This window comes from Mirounga angustirostris, unplaced genomic scaffold (assembly GCF_029215605.1).
Source record: "Mirounga angustirostris isolate CCGP_5_RB_7025 unplaced genomic scaffold, mMirAng1.0.hap1 SCAF_12, whole genome shotgun sequence".
In the NCBI taxonomy this organism is placed as follows: domain Eukaryota; kingdom Metazoa; phylum Chordata; class Mammalia; order Carnivora; family Phocidae; genus Mirounga; species Mirounga angustirostris.
In genome coordinates, this window is record NW_026991720.1 from 20,407,493 (window position 1) to 20,428,528 (window position 21,036).

Sequence of the window (21,036 nt, forward strand, 5' to 3'; positions counted from 1 at the left end):
GCAAGGTCCTCTTTGTGTCTTCTGTGGCAGGGTTTACACAGTACGTGCTCAGTTCATGCTCAACCATGGCACGACCTAGAGAGAACAAGGCTCTCAGAGGTTGCACACAGTAGGCCGGGGTGAGAGCCTGCGGGGCCTCAGTTTCCCCAGCCTCAGTAACAGACATAGCTCCCTTGCTGCCAGATCCTCCGACCCGCTCATCTCAGTTGCCAAATGAAAAAGGCAGGGAGAGAAAGCTGTAGAGAAAGAGCATGGGTTTCCATTGGATAAACAAAATGCTTGGGAGAGCGGAAGATAGATAGATTATTGTCAATTATCTGACACCTTTATTTATGTAGTGTCTATAATAATAATAATAATAATAATAAAAACTCTCTGAAGTATTTGCAGCCCGTTGGAGGCTGAGGAAATAATCACCTGCTTAGAAATCCAGGAGGAAATTAAGGGACGTGAGACAGTTTTGTCGCTGGCTTCTTTTTGTCTATCTTTTACTAGAGCAACACGGCAAGCTGACAGGAGCGGAGTCCTCTGGACTGAAGAGGAACAAAGAAGTGTTTCCGTCCTGCTTTTCCCTGGTCTACCTTGAGGGGCAGGAAATAAAGCTCGCTGTCTAGTGAATGCAGCCGCAGGTCCAGCCTGTGGATTCCATCCTACAGACCCAGGATGGAGGGACGTTCTGACCTGGCACCCAGGGCCTTGTAGGGTGGGGGGCCAGTGGGGCTTCTCTTGGAGCCTGGAGAGCAACCACCTGTACAATCTCCTTCTCCTTTCCTGCGATTTCTCAACCCTCCGTCCTCCCACCTTTCCCGTGCTCTCCCACTCTCGCCTCAGTTCCCCCTCCCTGCTGACTGGGGCAAAAGTTGGGGGGCCCCAAGAAACAGCAGGGAACAGTGACCCCTGGTGGTAGGCGCTGGTATGAGCCCCGCCAAAGGCACCCAAAGGGAAAGGTCTGTGAGGAGGAAGGGCCCAACCACAGGCTCCGCCCTCAGAGTCAACCCTCAGAGGATACTTCACTTGGTTTTAAGTCTTAGGTCAGTGAGGCAGATAAGCCCTGAGATTTTTTTTTTTCTTTTTCTTTCTTTTTTTGTAGTGATAGATAAATTAGGGTTTGGGAAATGACACAGACTTTGGAGAGAAGATGCTGAAGCAGCCCCAAACAAAACTGTGGTGGAAAATGAGACTTCTCTTTAGTTCTCCAAAAATGCCCCCACTTCTCCCTTCTGAACCATCCTGGTTTCTGTTGTCCCCCTGTTAATCTTTCATCGGGCACCCCTATTCTCTTCTGTCATGGAAGAACTGTAGCTAATGGAAACCCATATTGAGGCTATAAAATTGTGTCACCTGGATCCAGGAGTTTGCCTAAACTTGCCATTTTGTTGACAGTACCTAGAGAGACAGGCAACCCCTTCTAGGCCGGCGCCTCTCCCTTTACCCCTCTCTAAAGGTCAGCTTCCCCTCCCTCATCAGAATATTTTTATCTTAAAAGATCCTTAACCCAAAGAAAAGTTTCTCAACTGCTGGAATTCGGAGATGATAGTGACTGTGGAGAAGCTGTCTTTCGTGTGTTCCTCAAAGGGACTCCCTATGCATTTGTAAGTTTGTGTAGGTTAAGGCGTGGAGCCTCTTTAAGCTGCCGGGCTAGGAAATGGGAGAATGTTCTCATTTCTCAACTGAGCAACCTGAAGGGAAGTGGGAAAATGTGACCTGTGTTCTTCCCTTTCACCACTGACTTGCCAAGCTGTATTCTGTAATCCACGAACCGTGCCAGACCTGACCTCAGAAGGTGAGAGGGCCAACCTGGCACAGTGGCCTAAAATCTGGCTCTGGAAAATGTCACTGTGTCACGATTTCACAGTCTACCTCTAGCATGGCAGTGACCAAAGGCGAGTCCTTAGCAGCCACCTTCTACCCAAGCACCGGTCCTGAATTTCCAAAAGCAACCAGGAACAGTCAACTGGCCATGCCACCAACACCTCACATTCAACAGATTTCAGACTCACTCTGTCTTTCTACCCACACCAGTCCTCCGACCCAACTTGCCCTTGGTCCTACCGTTCCCTTGGTCGTCCAGGTGTGGCAACTGAGAGTTGTCATCAATCTTCAAGCTCTATCACCTTCTACCTCCATTCTTCTCCGCGATTCCCATTGCCTGGAGGCTAGACCACAGTGACCATCACTGTCTTTTACTGTCACTCCATTTCTGGTCTCTCCCGTTCACACCATCCAGTACAAAAGCCATGTTCCAGGAACATGCAGTTTCTTACAGCAAAAAGGCTTATAAAGGGGAATTATTTCCATATGGTCCCAGACTGCCACCATTCAGCACATTTTATCCCTTTACATACCCTCAAAATACATTAAATAATACTGCAAAGAATTTCATAAATAAGACTTTGGGTAACCATTATTAGCTTAATATTGACTCTGGGCTTGAAGAAAAATGATGGGAACATAAGAGCATGTTCCTGGGGTGGAGCGTGGTAGGCAGAGGGGAAGGTCAGCCTTCGAGGACCATCCCTACCCACCTACAGGAGTCCAGCTGCAGAGAGGTGGGCTCCAGCTCCCACCTCAGCCCATCAAGAAGGAATGAGTGTCACTCATCCTATGATGAATCTCAGTGTCGATAGGCACAGGAGACCGAACCTCTCTCCCTTTCCCGTGGCGTAACCATGGAACATGAGTTATGAGAGAAGTGTCTAGGAGTATCCTATGGACTTCCTGTGACAATAACTGAAAACTTCAGATTAGCACTGATGATGTGCCAGGTGGTGTGCTAAAGACCTTTCCCCCGGTAACTCATTCATTCTAACTGTCAGCAAATGTGGTAGGTGCAGTTCTTCTGTGCATCTTACGAATGAGGACGCTAGGGGTTGGAGGAGTTGACTCATTGCCCAAGGAGTCTCGTAGCCAGCTTGTGGCAGAGCGGGTTTGGAGCTCGTGTGCTTCATCACTGCACTACATACTTTCTTGGCCAAGCCAGGAAAACAACATCCTGACAGAATAAGTGTTGGCCAAATGGAGAAAGGAACCTCTTCCTATTAATACGTTAACATGACATTAGTATATTATATCAACATATGGATTCTTCGTGTTAATTTTCCAACGAGTGACTTTCCTGCTCTGGGTTGCTTCCTGTCTGGCCTCAGTTTCCACATCTGAGCATGCGGAGAGACAGCTCCCAAGGGAGCAAGAACGGTGGCTGTGGGCTTTGCTCGGTGCCTCAGAGTTGTGAGATCAATAGCTTAATTGCTGTGAAACATGGGCCTTGGTGATGCTGTATAAATAATTGTAATAACTGTGGCTGGTGACAGAGAGGATGGTTTTCCAATATCTTATTTTAAAATGCATTTCTCTACAATTAACTCCACAAGCTTCTGGCAGAACGAGTATCCCATACAGGCACTGGGGTGGTTTTTGTGGGGGGAGGGTGGGGGAGGGTTTTTTTGTATGTGTGTGTGTGTGTTTTTTTCCTTCAAGACCCTTCAGCTCTGATACCTCATGCTTTTTCCAGACTCTCTCTCGCTGAGATCAGAGGTCACCCATCTGACTCGAGGAGAGTGTCTTTAGGCTCCTCTGCTGAGGGTGGAGGCGGCTTAAAGCAGGGTCTCTGTGGTTTTCCTAGGATGAAGGGTGGTCAAAAGACCCTTTGTGATAATCACAGCCAAACTCCCCGCTGGCCCTGGGGCCCCTCAGCTTTCTGCATCTGTGCATTCCAGCGCTGTCTGGTGATGTCATCCCCGGACAGGGACGCCCTTCTCCACTCCAGAATTCTAAGCCCGGGGAAGCCTGTTCCCCACAGTGTCTTTGGGAGCGGATTTTCTGACTGCAAACCATTCACATGCCTCAGCCAGGCCTCATGAATTCCTGGGTTCTCATTTGAAATAGTTCCAAGTGTTTCTCTCTCAGAGTAGCTGCTATTTAAAAAAAAAGAGAGAGAGAGAGAGAGAAAGAAAAAAAGTGAAATGTAGTAGAATGTGGGCAGTAGCTGCCAGGGGAGATGCGTGGGGAGAAAAAAGAGGACGAAATAAGTAACACTTGGTGATCTGTGAGACAGTACTGTGTGAAGTCCACTCCTCAGAGAAGACCCCGAGATTTTTTTACTGGACAATAATGAACACTGTCACCGTGGCGCACAACCCTACCTGCCTTTTGGTCAGCTGTGGCTGAGTAACAGTTTTGATGCCGGCAAATTTCAGCTCCAGGATGGGCTCTCCTCACTGGCTTTGTGACCCTGGGTTAGATGGATAAGACATAGCCCTGCTCTCAGGACGCAGGAAATGAAGCTGGAGCCCAGCAGGAGGCATCAAATCTATACTGGGACACAGTGGGGGCAGTTTTGGAGAAAGTGATGCCGAGCTGGGTCACCAGTAAACATTAAATGTATCCCACGCTTACTTCTGATCCTCATTTCAGCCATACCAAAAAAAAAAAAACAAACAAACAAAACCCAGATAGCCCAGGAGCCAGCGCTACTTTGAAATTCTGGTGTAGATCCCAAGTGAGCAAAACCTGAATCTCTCTGTGTTTCAGGACTTTGCAATCCACTGACATTTGAAAGGAACCCTTAGCCATTCAGCCAGGAGCCAGACGGTGTCACTCTGACCAAGGTCCTTCCCGAGGGGAGGGGGCCATGTGGTCTGTAGGGTGAGTGGCTGATGCCCCATCCTTGTTTGAGGAGTTGTGTTCACCTTCTGGGAAGCCAGCACCTTGGTGCTTTGTACTAAGTAAACATAGGCTGTTCTCAGCCTCACAAAAACACAGGTGTCCTTGGATGGCACTGCTCAAAAGGGCTGATGCCCCAGCAGCTTGATGAGGCTGCAGGGAAAGAACCCAGAGCAGAGCTCATCAGAGAGAGCAGATGTCGAGGTGATAAGCACTTGTCTGACGCTCCCTGGGTTATTTATTTGTCAAGGAAATTGCCAAACAGCGCCTAGAGGCTAAGCAACAGTCCCATGGCTTCATGCAGACAGCTCCGAACCCGTCTGACAAGCGGGAACCATATAGGGCTGGCTGCTACGCTGCCCTTGGGGTTAGAAAGAGCCCCGATGGTCCTGTAAGGCCAGGACATCAAAGAGATGTACGCTTGGGAGAGTCTCTGAGGAGCTGGGACCCTTTTGATCTTTTTCCATTGTGATTAGAACTCATGCATCTGTTTGTTAATTTACCAAACATCTAGTAAGCAACTCTGGGATTTCACAAAGCTGTGAAATCCTCACTAGGGGTCTGTGCTGTGCTACATTAGCATCATGGACACATTGTCTCGTCTTCACACTGACTGAGCACCACCACATACTAACTAGCCACAGCGGCAGTCATACGTATTCACTACTTTCTATGTACCAGGCCCTTCCATAAGAGCGCTTCATAATCCGCCCGCTGACATCCTGCCAGCAACCTTGAGCTTGGAATTCTGAGTCCGATATTTCAGCTGAGGAAAATTAAATAAATCCTGAAGTTCTGCCTGAGGTCACATACGTTAATGAGAGGCAGAATCGGGATGCCAGCCTGGCGGGCTACACAGCCCCATGCCTAGTTAAGCACGATGCCACAGACCTGCCCCCAAGATGCTGACACTCATGCCTGAAATCAACACGCTCGAAGCCTGGGGGCCAATCAGGCGGAGACGCGAGGCAGCTTAAGGGGCAGCATGGGCACCTCGGGTGACAAGACACGAGGCAATCGGGGTGGGGCAGGTATTATGGAGAAAGCCTTGGGAGGAGTGTCCTGCGCCAGGTTCCAAGGGGCCGATGCACCTGGGGTGGCTGAAAGAAAGCAGGGAGGAAACTGGAGGGAGGAATGGGGTGAGGGAAGTGGTGTGAACAGGAGTGTGGGCGGGCTGGCCCCATTCCTGGAGGGAAGAGGAAGGCACCCCGCCTGGCAGGAGGGGGCAAGGCTGTGTGGAGGGGGAGAAGGGAATCCTGCCGCGACACCTGCTTTGGGTGGGCAGTGTCAGGTGGTTTCTGGGCAGTGAGGAGGACGACATGGGTGTTCCTGGAGTCGGGGAGGGACTGAGGGGAAGCCTGGGGGGCAAAGACTTGGGCTCTGCTCTAGGGTGCTGATGACAGAATGTAGATGATGATGTAGCTAGGAGGTGTGAAGGGTGGGGGGCTGCCTCTGAGCTGGGAGAAAACTGGACAAAGCCTACTCCCTTCATGCACTCAACTTGATTCTTGAGTCTCTACTCTGTGCCGAGCCCTGTGCTAGAAGCTTCCATCCTCTGAACTAGGACCCCGCTGGCTAGGACTCCTGAAGATCCTGAAGACCCTGGCACAGCTCATGCAAGAGTCCATCCATCTCCAGTCTTTGCTCTACTTCCATTCTCCCTGGAGGCTCCAGCTGGACAGGGGTTTCTCCTCGTTCTGCTACAGCTGCATTAAGCACCTGCTGGATCCCTCTCTGGAGGAGCTAGGTTTCCAGCAGGAGAAAATTGCTGACCGCACATCAGCCCCTTGCTGTCATGACGTATCTTGTTCATTAACCCCTGTGTGACTGCAACGGTTGGAGGGGGTAGAAGAGAGGAGATAGCCCCTCCCCATTTGGCAGGGGGTACACGGAGCCCAGAGATTGTGTGGGAGGACAGGGAAAAGAGTGACTCGTGTGAGTCATAGAAGAGGCAGGAGGAGCGTGTGGATAAAGAATCAGGAGTACTGACTGATTCTGGGTCTGAGACTGTGTCCCTGACACCATGTAAGGCACTGCTTCATCTCCAGGAAACTGTCCTTGCCTCCCAGCATCCTGCCAGTTCTATCTGCCTCCTGCCCTTGGCCGGTCCTCAGAGACGCCTCTCCTCTCTGTGGTACTCCACTTCCTCACCTATGGCTTGCCCAGACCATAGGCATGAAGCTGCTCTCTTCTTTCTCCATAAAGTCACTGCTTTTCTGAATCACACCCAAGCTGAGCCAGCTTCGGGGCAGCCGTGTGAAAATGTCTGCATCCATGTTGGTGGAATGCCTGTCTGAACATTCTATCTGTGGGCACAGACACTTCTCTACCCAGGTCCCTGCCCTCTGTCCAGCAATGCCCCCTTTCTCATCTGCTTCAGGTGGCCCAGAGTGGAGTTGTGGGTCCCCTTCTCTTTCCAACCCCTCGCTGACCTCGTCAGATGCTGGAAGCCCAACCTGTGGCCGCATCTTCTAATCTTTCTATGGCACACACGACTGCTGCTCTCACTGGGGATGAGTGGGAATCATGGCGATCAATTCATTTGAATTGCTTCCCTAGCAATCATTGCTAACATTTATGGCAACTTCACCGTTACCCTTTATCGGTACTAAGTATTCGACATGCTTGGAACATGGTCAGACTCCCACCTTAAGAACAACAATTTCTGGGGCGCCTGGGTGGCTCAGTCATTAAATGTCTGCCTTCGGCTTGGGTCATGGTCCCAGGGTCCTGGGATTGAGCCCCACATCGGGCTCCCTGCTCCGTGGGAAGCCTGCTTCTCCCTCTCTCGCTCCCCCTGCTTGTGTTCCTGCTCTCTCTGTGTCTCTCTGTCAAATAAATAAAGTTAAAAAGAAGAAGAACAATGTCTGTTTGACATCTGAGGAAAGTGATACTAAGTTTGGCAGATTATCTACGGCCGCAGAGTTCCTGAGTGGCAAAGGTGGGGTTCCCACCATCTGCTCCTGGGCTCCCCTCCCCAGGCTCTTGGGCTTGTACACTGCGTCTCAGGAGCCAGAGGACTCTGGTCTTTTGTAACGTGGATGAGCGTGGTCTGTCTGCCAAGCACCAGAACGAGCTGATACGTGTAAAGCACATGGCGCAGCTCGTGGCAGACGGTGAATCAACTATTCATCTCTGCTTGGTTTTCTAGGAGTGGATGCAGTCTGTCCAGGCTCCCTTGTAGCCAGAGGCACGTGGGAAGTGGCAGCGAGGCTTTGGGGGTACAAGCTACTCAAATACGTGGTGGCTCTGGGGGTCACAATCCGGCTGACCCACCAAGGTTTCCAGCCTGTACCTTGCCTGAGTCTCTTTGCAAGGGTGCAGCAAGAAAGGCTGATTTTAAATATTTTGCACTTGAGATGTGCTGGTTTGAACCTTCTTCTGGCACTTCCTTCATATCAATCATATTGACTTCCCTTTTTATTTCTTCGACATCTTTCTTTCCTCAAGTTTATCTTCTTCTTTGGGTCGGCACCCAAACAGGTGGGGAAGGGAGGGAGGCCGTTGTTCCCGATTCCTCCACGTGGGGCAGCGCAAGGTGCGATCTTGTAATGGCAACCTAGAAATCATCGTTCACTTTCGTGGGTGTGTAGCGAGAGACCCAAAGGGACCCATTTTCCCAGCAGTGTTTGGTAACACAGTGTGGGATCTGCGCACACACGGGGCTTGTCTAATTAATTACTGTTTACACTCTTGCCATTCCCTTCGAATCCTTTTCCTCCTGGCTGGAATCGGGAAATCAAAACAAAGCGCCCTCATTGTGCTATTCTGGGGCAGCCTAAGCAGTGTGAGCACAGAAGCAGGGGCTGAGCCCACATCCCAAGCCCTGGGAATCGAAGCCGGGAGGAGGGGCTGCGGCATGTCATCGAGTCCACTATGGTGAGACTGGGGTCTGGGCTGGACAGTCGCAGCATCTCTCCTGCTGCTGAATTTCCCAGGGAGAACAGCCCCCAACAGTTTGGGTTCCTTGCTGTGCAATAAGGGAGCTCTGCTCTCGGGAGGACAAATTAAGATGTTGATGAGTAGTTTGAACATTTCCATCCATTCATTTGTTCAACCAGTGTTTATTGAGCACCTACTACGTGGCATGGCTCAAGAGTTTGGGGTGCATCAGTGAACACGAAAGATAAGGACGTCCACTCTTGTGGCATTTACATTCTAGCAGGGGAGCCCAACAATAGTGTAATAAATAGTGTAATAAATAAATCACATGGTATGCAAGAAACTGACAAGTGCCATAGAAGAAAGAAAAGTGGAACGGGGAAAGGAGATGGAAATGCCAGAGAGGCAGGGGGGCGATTTTAGAATGAAAGTGACATTCCCGGGGAGCCTCAAGTGACGTTACCTGTGAAGTTCTGTCTTCAGGTGTCCTCGGTTTGGGGCCAGAGGAATATTGACAGTAAGCGAGTGCCTGGGGCCCCAGGGAGCTGCCCTTGCCAGAGGATAGACTTGCAGCCCCTGAGTTGGCCGGAACTTGGAGATCACCTTGTCCACTGTCCTACAAACCAGGCAACTCTTCCCCCAGGCATGTGGAGACATGGTAGGGGGTCCTTGGGGCCCTGGAGAGCTTGAACCCCACAACCGGCAAATCACCACAATGCTCAGACCTGATACTGGTGTCCCCACTCACCGTTCCCAATCCCTCCTCATCCATGCACCTGCCCCCCGACACTTTGTCACAGACTTTTTTTTTTTTTAAGATTTTATTTATTTATTTGACACAGAGAGAGACAGCAAGAGAGGGAACACACGCAGGGGGAGTGGGAGAGGGAGAAGCAGTCTTCCCGCTGAGCCAGGAGCCTGATGCAGGGCTCGATCCCAGGACCCTGGGATCATGACCTGAGCCGAAGGCAGACACTTAACGACTGAGCCGCCCAGGCACCCTGTCACAGGACTTCTAAAGGGAAAGTCCTAGAGGCCGTATGGGAGTTAAGACGTGGCCTCATCTGCAGAGACAGAGAGAGCCTGTGTGTGAGCACGTGTGTGTGTTTGTGTCTGTGAGTGTGTGCATATGTATAACAGTTCCAACGATGGCAGCTCAGGCCCTGAGTTAGCTTCTCAGGTCATTCATTTACTCATTCATTTATTCATTCATTCATTCATCAAAGGAGTGCTTCTGATGGGCCTGATGCTGGCACTCGAGGGCGTGCTCCTTCCTTCCACCCGCTGTTGAGCCTGCGTGGCAAGATGCTGAGTGACAGTGACCAGGTTATGTCGCTTAGAGTCTTGGGGGGCCAACTGAATAATCTGCATAAATAAGATCCAAAAGGTTCATTATTTTTCCTCCTGAGAGACACAGCGGCCCTAGAGTGACCCAGGAAAGCAGATCCTGGTCACTCATTTCCCACCGAGGGTCCTCCCTGCTGTTTCTGCCTCAGAGGGAGACAGATCAAGGCCAGGACAGAGAGCTAGGACCCCTACGAGAGCCAAAGTTGTGTGCTCAAGGCTCTTGAGAGGAGCAGAGCCTGAATCCTTCCCCTCCCTCCTTAGACGCCTCACCTGCCCCCTCTTGTCGGCACCCTGCCTGCCCCAACACGGACTCCATCTTGCAAACTGCCTGGTCTGCATGTCCTTGCACAGGAGCCCCTTGAGATTCTGGGAACTTTGGAGACATGCCTGAAAGGGAAACAGGCCTAACTCCGGCTCTGGCACTGCCTGAATGTGGGGCATCCGTCTCCACAAGCCCTGCCCTCGCACCCCGGCTCTGTGAAGGTGGCCTGGCCATGGGGCCACCCACGTCACCAGGTGGGTTTCCACTGGCCTCTGTGTTTGGGCTTAAGGGTCTAGATGGAGAATTCAGAGTGTCCCAGGGTTTTATCGGCCCCGCACCACCTGCCCCTCCAGTTGCAACTCCATTGCCAGGCCTGCCAGACGAGACCCCACCCTCTCCTTCTCGTGGCTGGGCCCAGCCCAGAAATCTGGCAGGGTAGACCTTGACCAAGAAGTCTGGTTTGGGGAGGATGTGAAAGGAAAGCCGAAAGGTGGGGGGAGGGATACCAGGGCTTGCCTGCATCTTTAAAGATGAATGGCACTGTTTGCTCATTAGGGAGATTATTCCAAGCAAGAAGGCAGCCAGAATGGTCTAGTGCAAGCATCTGCCTGCTACTGGGAGCCGATATTTATTGTTCAATCCTTCAATGGATGTAAATCAACAGCCCGGCCCAGATAATGTTCCAGTAAACAAACAAGCAGCTGCCAGGAGCTCCCCGGATGGCTGACCTTTGTGGAGGCCACCCTGCTGATGTTTTAATAGCGCTCTGCCTGGCAGCGCAGACACGCACCATGCCAGGGAGGAAGAGAGGTGGATGGCTTGGAGGGAAAGGGGGCCGCGCTGCCTAGGAATAGCCCGGGCTGCAGACCGAGCAGGAGCGGCAGGGTGCACCAGGTGGGGGATGCCTGCGCACCAGAGTGGGTGTGCCAGTGTGTGCCCCCAGGGGCACGCGTGCCTGTCCCGGGTAGCCCGCCTACAGGGGAAGGCACTGTTTGTGCTAGACACCAGGATGGAGGTCCCTGTGTGGTCCAGGCAGGAGGACTGAGGTCCGGTCATTTTGTCCTAGTGTGGTCTCACCCACTGTCACCTCTCTCATCTTTACTGAAGTATATGTGACAAATAAAAATTGTATATATTTAAAGTGTAGGATCTGATGTGATGTTGTGATATATATATATTATATATAATATATATATACATTGTGAAAACACCTACGACCAACCTTGTAGCCAATTTCAAGTACACACTATGATCATATTGCTGTATATTAGATCTTTAGAATTTATTTATCCTGTATAACTGAAACTTTGTACCCCTTGACCAACATCTCCCCATGCCCCCTTCCCCCCAGCCCCTGGTAACCTCCATTCTACTCCCTGCTTCTGCGTCTGACTATTTTAGATTCCACATAGAAGTAAGATCGTAAAATATTTGTCTACCTGTATCTGGCTTATTTCACTTAGCATGATGCCCTCCAGGTTCATCTATGGTGTTACAAATGGCAGGATTCCCTTCTTTTTTTTTTAAGATTAAATAATATTCCATTGTTTGTGTGCATGAATGTGTGTGTGTATTACATATATTATGTCTACACACTGTATCTATGTGATGTATAAATCACGTTTTCTTTATTCAGTTGTCAACGGATGTTTAGATAGCTTGCATGTTTGGCTATTGTGAATAACTCACTGGTTGTTCAATATTGAAGCTCTTCCCCATGATTGGCAGTTAGCTGTGCCCCCAGAGCCCCGAGTGCCCACACCATCCAGGTCCTGCTTTGCCCGCAGCAGTCCTGCCTGGTGCAGTGGGGAGCCTCTGAGACTATGCCCTGTAGTATCTCTTTTGACCGCTTGGTTCTCTCTCAGCTGTTCTCAAGTGTTCTCAACTGTCCGCCGGGGTACAGGGCATTCCTGGCATGCAAGAGGTGTGCCCAGAGTGCCTGCAGCCTGAATGTGGAAAGAGAAGGCAGGGGTACATCAAACAAGCTTGCCGAGTGCTAGGCTAGAGCAGAACCTGGCCCACACAACTGCGCATTGTAACTTGCTTGGACTGATGGGGACCACGCAGCCGGGTGGAGCTTACAGCTTGTGAGCTCCAGAAAAGCAAAGATAGTGGAACACAGGCATCATGCTATGAATTGAAGTTCCCAGGAGACACAAGGGTGTCAGCCAGGGAATGGAGTAAGATCGCAACTGAGGACACCCCTAGAAGGATAGTTGGCCGCCAAATTATGAGCAAGGTCACTTGGAGAGCGCAGATCAGAACACAGGGATGACAGTGATCTAGAATTGTGCCATCCCATAGGACAACCACTGACCACACGTGGCTATTAAACCCCTGAAACATGGCTAGTCCATATTAAGGGTTGCTGTAAGTATAAAATACATACACATCAGGTTTCAAAGATTTAGTGTGAGGAAACGAATGTAAAATATCTCACAATTTTTTATACTGTATACATGCAAATGTAATAATACTTGGGGCACATTATGTTAGATAAAATAGATGATTAAAATGAATTGTAATTAATTAATCAATTTTACCTATTTCTTTTTTAATGTAACCATTAGTGGAAAATGTTAAATTTCACATGTGGCCCACGTTTGTGACAGGCATTATATTGCTGTTGTCTGGTGCTGGTTAGAAGAACATTCCATTGGGTCTTTGGTGAGACCTGAAGGGACACCACACCCGACCACAGAGAACACATTTACACTCAGTCTCCTCAGGACAGGGCTGTGTGAAGACAACCAAATTTCTCCCTCTGACACCCTTTTCTGTATTTTTACTCTCACCTCTCTTGGCCAATGTGGATATGTCTTTATAAAATCTGTTCTTACCACTGATTTTGCTACTCCAGGTCAACCTTCCTATGGACTTAAGAGATTTTGTCTCCGAATGTGGCTTTCGAATAAATCTGATATTACCCACTATGTGTTTTATCAGTCAGACTCTCAGAGTTAGAGGTGCCATGTTGGTAGCTCTTTGTCGTATGGCTCACGTGCTCCCTCAAGCCTCGCTTTGGGGCTGGGCTGATAGTTCCTGGTTATACCCTAGTCAGTGGCCAGATCTCCTGGGAAGAGGGAACAGAGGCCTATGAACATCCTCAGTTGTAGCACTTGCCACTGGCCTTATTTGTGTAGTATCTGAGCCCTTCAGGAGACAGGCTTCCTTGGGGGGTAGGGCAAAGACCCACCTTTCTCCTCCAGAAGCCAGCTCCGAGCCTAGAATACCATAACATTCCATGAATGCCCTATAGACAGCGAATGAATGTGGAGGTTCCCTCTTTCAGGGGACATGTGGGGTCAGGATGTGATAGCACTCTGTTTAGAACAGCATCTTCTAAACACCCAAATTTACATTAGCAGCTTCTTTACATTTTCTATCTTAAAAAAAAAAAATCAACTTCTGTTTCCATCCTTCCTCACTGCTTAGGTGATCTACAAGTATCATCTGCGTTGTGTAAAATAATAAATCTTGTTTGTCCTGGTATGTACAATAATAAATCTCGTTTGTTCTTACTATCACCTCACCAGCTTTGGGGTGGCCCCTGTGTTGGCAACTGACCCCGTGCCACTGGCCAACACATCTCCTTTGATCTCAACTATGCCTTTATGGCTTGAGGCACCTTTCCTAGGCTGTTCTCCAGGTGCAGGCATCTGGATTATGTTTCTACCTTATCAGGGGTGGACTGAACATGATATTCTGTATTCAAGTGAACTTGGCCAGGAGAATGGCTTCTGTTGGTCTGTTTTCCCCTGAAATCCCATTTGAATGCTGCTTGACATGTTGCTGGCCATTCGGGCTACTGTGGAGTATGGGGAACAGTGAGTGATAACCTGACCAGTCCTTTCTTGGTCCTGCCTCTCGCTTTGAGTAATTCTTTGGTCTCACCTTGATCAGCTCAGGGTCCATGGTCCCACTGGTAGAATGTGGCTGGTTTTTCCCACAGGGAGTTGACCACTTATGTAGTAACTACTCATTTTTCCCCATCTTTATTAAGGCATAAGTGACAAATAAAAATTATATATATTTAAGGTATACAACTTGATACATGTACGTCTTGTGACATAATTGGCACAATCAAGCTAATTAGCATATCCGTCACTTCACATAGTTACCATTTTCCTTGTGGGTGTGATGAGAACACTTAAGATCTACCTTCTTAGCAAATTTCAAATACACAAATCAGTATTATTAACTCTAGTCACATTGCTGCATGTTAGATTTTTCAGAACTTATTCGTCTTGTGACTGAAAATTTGTGCCACTTGACCAACATCTCCCCATTTCCCCCAACCCCCAGCCCCTGGCAACCACCATTCTAGTCTTTGCTTCTAGGAGTCTGACTATTTTAGATTCCACATATAAGTGAGATCATGCAATATTTGTCTTTCTATGTCTGGCTTATTTCACATAGCATAATTTTCTCCAGGTTCATCCATGTTGTCGTAAATGGCAGGATTTCTTTCTTTTTTAAGGCATTATTTTCTATATATATATACACATATTATATATTTATAAAATATATACATATGTATGTTTTGTATATATACATATGTAATATATATGTGTGTATATATGTATATGCATATATGTGTGTGTGTGTGTATTACCTTTTCCTTCTCCTTTCACCTGTCAATGGATATTTAGATTCTTTCCATATCTTGGCTATTATAAATAATACTGCAATGAGCATGGGATGCATTTATCTCTTTGAGATACTGATTTTGTTTCTTTTGGATAAATATGCAAGAATAGGACTGCTGGATCATAAAGTAGGTCTATTTTTAATTTTTGAGGACCTTCCATACTGTTTTCCATAGTGACTGTACCAATTTACGTTTTCACCAACAGTGTGCAAGAGTTCCTTTTCCTCACACCAGCTTTTTTGCCCATATGCAGCTCCCTTCCCCAGTGCTCACTGAGGATGCATCATCCTTCTTAGTTCATCTCCATCACTGGCCTTCTTGCTGTCCCAAAGAGCTCAGAATCATCTGCATATTTTCTTGCTCCCTCCTCCAAACCACTTATACAAAATATTAAATAAAACAAGTCATAACACCAGTGCTTGGGAAATGCCCCCGGCCCCACTCCTCCATGCAGAAACGTGTCTTTTTCTGTCTCTAAGTCGGTTCTCTCTCCATGGTCAAACTGCCCAAAGTCCCACAGAGACTCATTATTTTTAAATGCCTTTTCGTGTGGAACCTTGTCAAAGGCTTTTGGAAAATCTAAATCGCTAAGAGGCAAGCACTTAGCTAAGAATTGGGAGACCTGAGCTCTAGTCCTGACTGTCATTGGTTTATCACTGAGCTTTGGGCAAGGCACAGAACAGCCCCGACCTCGGTTTCTTCATTGGCAAAATGAGAATGATGATGTTAGTCGTCAACATCGTAAAAATCTTACAACCATCCAATGAGACGATGTTATTTAAGAATGCTGTGCAAGCAGCTAAGGAAACAGTCAACAAAACCAAAAGACAACCGACAGAATGGGAGAAGATATTTGCAAATGACATATCAGATAAAGGGCTAGTATCCAAAATCTATAAAGAACTTCTCAAACTCAACACCCAAAGAACAAAGAATCCTATCAAGAAATGGGCAGAAGACATTTTCAGACATTTCTGCAAAGAAGACATCCAGATGGCCAAAAGACACATGAAAAAGTGCTCAACATCACTCTGCATCAGAGAAATAGAAGTCAAAACCTCAATGAGATACCACCTCACACCAGTCAGAATGGCTAAAATCAACAAGTCAGGAAACGACAGATGTTGGCGGGGATGCGGAGAAAGGGGAACCCTCCTACACTGTTGGTGGGAATGCAAGCTGGTGCAGCCACTCTGGAAAACAGTATGGAGGTTCCTCAAAAAGTTGAAAATAGAGCTACCGTACAACCCAGCAATTGCACCACTGGGGTTTTACCCCAAAGATACAAATGTAGTGATCCGAAGGGGCACATGCATCCCAATGTTTATAGCAGCAATGTCCATAATAGCCAAACTACGGAAAGAGCCATCAACAGATGAATGGATAAAGAAGATGTGGTGTATGTATATATCTATATATAGTAGAATAGTATACAGCCATCAAAAGAATGAAATCTTGCCATTTGCAACGACATGGATAGAACTAGAGGTGTTATGCTAAGCGAAATAAGTCAATCAGAGAAAGACAATTATCATATGATCTCACTGATATGAGGAATTTGAGAAACAAGACAGAGGATCATAGGGGAAGGGAGGGAAAAATGAAACAAGACGAAACCAGAGAGGGAGACAAACCATAAGAGACTCTTAATCTCGGGAAACAAACTGAGGGTTGCTGGAGTCGTGGGGGGGTGGGAGGGATGGGGTGGCTGGGTGATGGACACTGGGGAGGGTATGCGCTATGGTGAGTGCTGTGAATTGTGTAAGACTGATAAATCACAGACCTGTACCCCTGAAACAAATAATACATTATATGTTAATAATAAAAAAAAAGAATGCTGTGCAAGGTAACAAACAAAAACATAAGGGATCATTATCTGAAAATTTACACCAGCATCGTCTTCATTCATATGCATGATTCCCTCCCACAAGAACTGTAGTAGGCACAGACGCGGTTCCTCCCACACTCCTAGGGTGACGTTTGCGTAACGTCAACTACTTGCACTTCTTGAAGGGATGCAGGTTTATACAACCAAAAGAACCTGGTTCAACATGTGCTGGTTAGTATGTAAACACACGGAGGCACGGACAGAATCAGTCCGATCTTGGTAAGGATCAAGGCCATGCCATTCGCTAGATCTGTGACCATGAGCAAGTTACTAAGCCTCACCTGTACATGGGAAAATATTGATGCTTACCTGGCAGAGTTAGGTGGTTTACATGAGAAGTTAGTACGTGTAGACTGCCTGCAGGAGACCTGACACACAGTAGCCGCTCAGTTATTGGCAGTTCTTGTTGCTATCGCTTACGTGAGGCCAAAGGAGCCAGCAGCTGGACCATCCTACCTAAATTTTATGATTGTCCATCATTCAGCCAATCCTACCACAAGCTCCTTTTATCCAAGATCTGTGTGAGATTCTTTCAGCAGGTGGGTGAATGGATGCTTTCCTTTCTGTTTTCTGAAATAAGTCGTGGACTGGGGAGAGGTATGGGGAGAGGGAACCCTGCCTGCCTTTCCAATGACTGATTTCCCATCCAGGCAGAGAGTGGAAGGGGGTAACATAACCTTATCCCGCCTCCCTGGGGAAGGCCCATGAAAATGTGCCCCAGGTGCTCCCTGGTCCATCCCTCTGTCTCCGCCCCCCGCTTACCTGGTTTCCTCTGATGTCCACCGACATCCAGCACATCACCTTGTGCTAAAGAGCAGGGAGCTGGGGCCCAGTGATAAAGAAGATTGATCGGGCACTGAATCCAATTTCCCTTGGGGATCAGACCACAGGCACTGCATGGGATACATATCCACCAGCAGTGCCTCAGGGAGCCTGCTCCTGCCGGCAGCCTGAGGGGGCTGGAGACCAGCCAGGATGTTCAGTATCACTCTTGTCACTCGTCTGTTGCTGCTCCAGAAGTGACTTACAGCTGGGGATGAAGCCTGCCTGGGCTGGGGGCCAAGGCCATCGCCACAGGGTCAGACTTGGGTGGTAATCCCAACTGGTTTTGCCTGAACTCTCATTTCATTCAGATGAAGGAAGGCCCTGGCCAGGATGGACATCTGGGGGCGTGGGGGTGGGCACAGAAACAGGAGGGCTATTGGATTCTGAGGCATTTTGCTTTTCAGAGCTAAAAGTATTCTCTTTCTATTCCTTTATCAGTTTTTGTTTGTTTGTTTTAATGAGCTTCATGAGAAATCAGCAAAAAGGACTTTCAGCTGCATTCATTTATTTCTTCATTTTTAAAATAAATATGTGTCAAGCTCGAGTATTTCAGCATCAAAATCAGGAATGACTGGCAAAAGCCTCTGGCATCATATAGACCAGAGACAGATGCTGACCTCAGCCCCCTGCCTTTATTTAGGTGGCACGCCCCAGCAAATGAACATGAAACCCACCAAGGAACAAGATCTCATGTAATGGGGTGGCAGGAAAAGCGTAGACTTCAGAGTCGAACTGGATTCTAATTCTGTCCCCAGATTTTATAGCTCAGGCTAATTGTTTAGTGCACCTCTGTCTCATTTTCCTCATTGTTTGCATCTGTATAGCAGTTAGGACTTTTGATGTTGCAGAAAAGCCTTTTTATTCTTTTAGCAATAAGGAAATAACATGAGTAACTAGAAAGTCCTGACAGAGGGCAGGCTTTGGTGTCATTTTGATTCAGTGACTCAGGGACATCACCAAAGACCAATTTTTTCCCATCTCTCTACCTAAACCTTTCCTGGCTTCAGCTCCCCTCTTTATGACAAGAGGGCTGCCCATAGCTCTTGGAACCGGCTGTTTCTTTGATGTGTTGAGGATGAGGAGAAATTCTCTCTTCCTGATCACAAAACACTGTCCCTGCTTTGCTCTGAGTGCATATGTTGATTGGCTTGGGCCTGTTTTCTTCAATCACTGTGGCAACAGAATGAGATTAAACTGATTTGCTCGTGCCCATCAGGGAGCACCCCCTGCCCCTGGGGAAGCAGGGGGTGCGTCCAGTCTTGCCCCTAGGTGAGAGAGGGTGGAATGGATGGTGGAGAGGCCATGGAAGTCAGGACAAATGACCACTAAGCCCACAGGATTGAGAGGATTACACCAATAAGGAATTGCGTGCAAAACCATTTCTTAGTGCCTGACGTCTAGGGAGGGCTTAAAAATTGTGCTTAAGAGGAAAATAAACAAATAGAGCCTGGAACAGACCTAAAAGCCAACACATAAGCCACAAAATAAACTAGTGTCAGAGTTCAGTGAATTCAACAGAAACGAAGGGTAGCAGACTTTCAGATGAATTGATGTCATCAGTTGGCATTAATGTGGTGTCCCTTCTGTAATTCATTTGCTCTGAATAACTTCTCTTCTCCTTGAGCTCATGAGAAGTTAAAAATTAAATATTAAAAATTAAAAGTAAGAGTCCATAATGGGAATATATGGAATATAATTTTTTTCTTTAGTTTTGTTACTGAAATCTCTAAAATTACATGGTGGGTAACTTACAGAGTCTTATACGTATAAATGGCATCTAATCAAGTTCGGTGATCCCCTAGCTATTGCCTCTCCCTGTCTCCCTCCAGATGTTTGGTCCCAACTTAGGTGGGTGGTATTATTAGTACTGGGCAGCGATTGTGTTGAATTTATGAGCCCAGACTTGTAATGACTCTGATTCTAGAGACCTGGGCCAGCACCCCGGGTCAGATGAGCACCACGTGGCATTGAGAAGCCCCTGTCTTTCTAGATTTGTCCTCCCCTCTGGGGGCTGTGGGCAAAAGTCTCTCCTGGTTGTCTCCACATTGTCCAAACAGTTCTAGGAAGGCCTGAGAATGGCCCAGGGGTGATCTACTATGCTAAGTGTTCTCGGAAGTTTGGGGATGACTCATGCCCAACGTGCATTTTCCTGGAATGTTCATATCCCCTTCCCTGGGGACATGAATAGAACCTCTGGGAGGTCTCAAGACCTACATCTACTCCTAAGCCTGAAGCAGAAGCCCATAGTTAATGGCCAGAATGAGCCCACTCAGTGTGAAACTTCCGAGGTTGGCTCCTTGCCTGATTCCCTTCAAAGGTGTGGCAATGATAACTGGGTAGCCATTTCAAAGAATCAGCCTGCATCCTCACACCCGCTTATTTTCTGAGAACAAATCTAGCAAATAATATTGCCTTTCTGGGGCGCCTGGGTGGCTCAGTTGGTTAAGCGACTGCCTTCGGCTCAGGTCATGATCCTGGAGTCCCGGGATCGAGCCCCGCATCGGGCTCCCTGCTCAGCGGGGTGTCTGCTGCTCCCTCTGACCCTCTTCCCTCTCGTGCTGTCTCTCATTCTCTCTCTCAAATAAATAAATAAAATCTTTAAAAAAAAATATTGCCTTTCTGTTACATGATGATACTCTGATCTGAGGCAGCTTCAGTTACCCACTGTTCACCCAATCCCCAGCCCCCGCTCCCCAATACCAGCCCCATCCTCTTCTCCAAAGATGTCCAAGCCAGGCCTCGAAGACTTAAGCCTGAGGCAGAGGGAACCAGAGAGGATAAGGCCAGGTGCTTGGTGGGGCCTGGTTTGGTCTCCTGCCTTCCCTTCTCTTTGCCTTTCCCAGCAGGAGGCCCATGCCAGGGGGCTTCTATTCAGGGCCTGGCCTCGGCATCTCAGAGGCAAAGCTCACTGCCTCTCCCTTAGCTGTTGGGAGGGTCTCTGGGCTGAAGCTGGACTGCGGGCAATATAGGATCTGAATGCATACCATCTCTCCTCTCTCTCTTCTCCACAGATCCGTGTGGATGGGCCCAGGGGCAATGCCCTCCAGTATGAGATGGTGCAGGTAGTAGAGCCCGGCCCAGTCCTCCGGGATATGGCCTTCTCCAAGGACCACGAGCAACTCTACATCATGTCAGAAAGGCAGGTAAGGCTCTTGGGCTCTGTTAGACATCTGTCTTGCAGCTAAGTACTAGCCTGTGGCTCAGTAGAAACCTACAGGAGGCCAATTGCAAAGAAGCCAGTTGATTTATTTGGCTCAGTGTGTATCTTTTTGGTTATACTGCCTGGGGACTGAGGCTGAGTGCGCTGAAACAGGGAATAAAATATCAAAACATCTGGGAGTCTAGAACAAATCCACTAACTTCAAAGTGATGGGTGAATATAGATTCAGAGCCAGCATTTACTGTCTTTTGAAGAAACATGGTACAAATGCCCAAGTTGTTTGTCCGGATTTCCCCTACACAGAGTATAATCTCCTATCAAGGTCACCTTCTTGGACCCTGGAGGTCTATGGCGGGCAA

General features: G+C 48.2%; 1 protein-coding gene across 1 annotated transcript in view; it reads left to right on the forward strand.

The window, feature by feature from the left end:
* Nucleotides 1–21,036, forward strand: part of PLXNA4 (plexin A4) — a 422,724-nt gene that overhangs the window by 248,097 nt on the left and 153,591 nt on the right. The window contains exon 4 of the mRNA XM_045864250.3: nt 20,529–20,660. Coding sequence (XP_045720206.1) covers nt 20,529–20,660 — 132 coding nt within the window. The remainder of the gene's footprint in view (nt 1–20,528; nt 20,661–21,036) is intronic.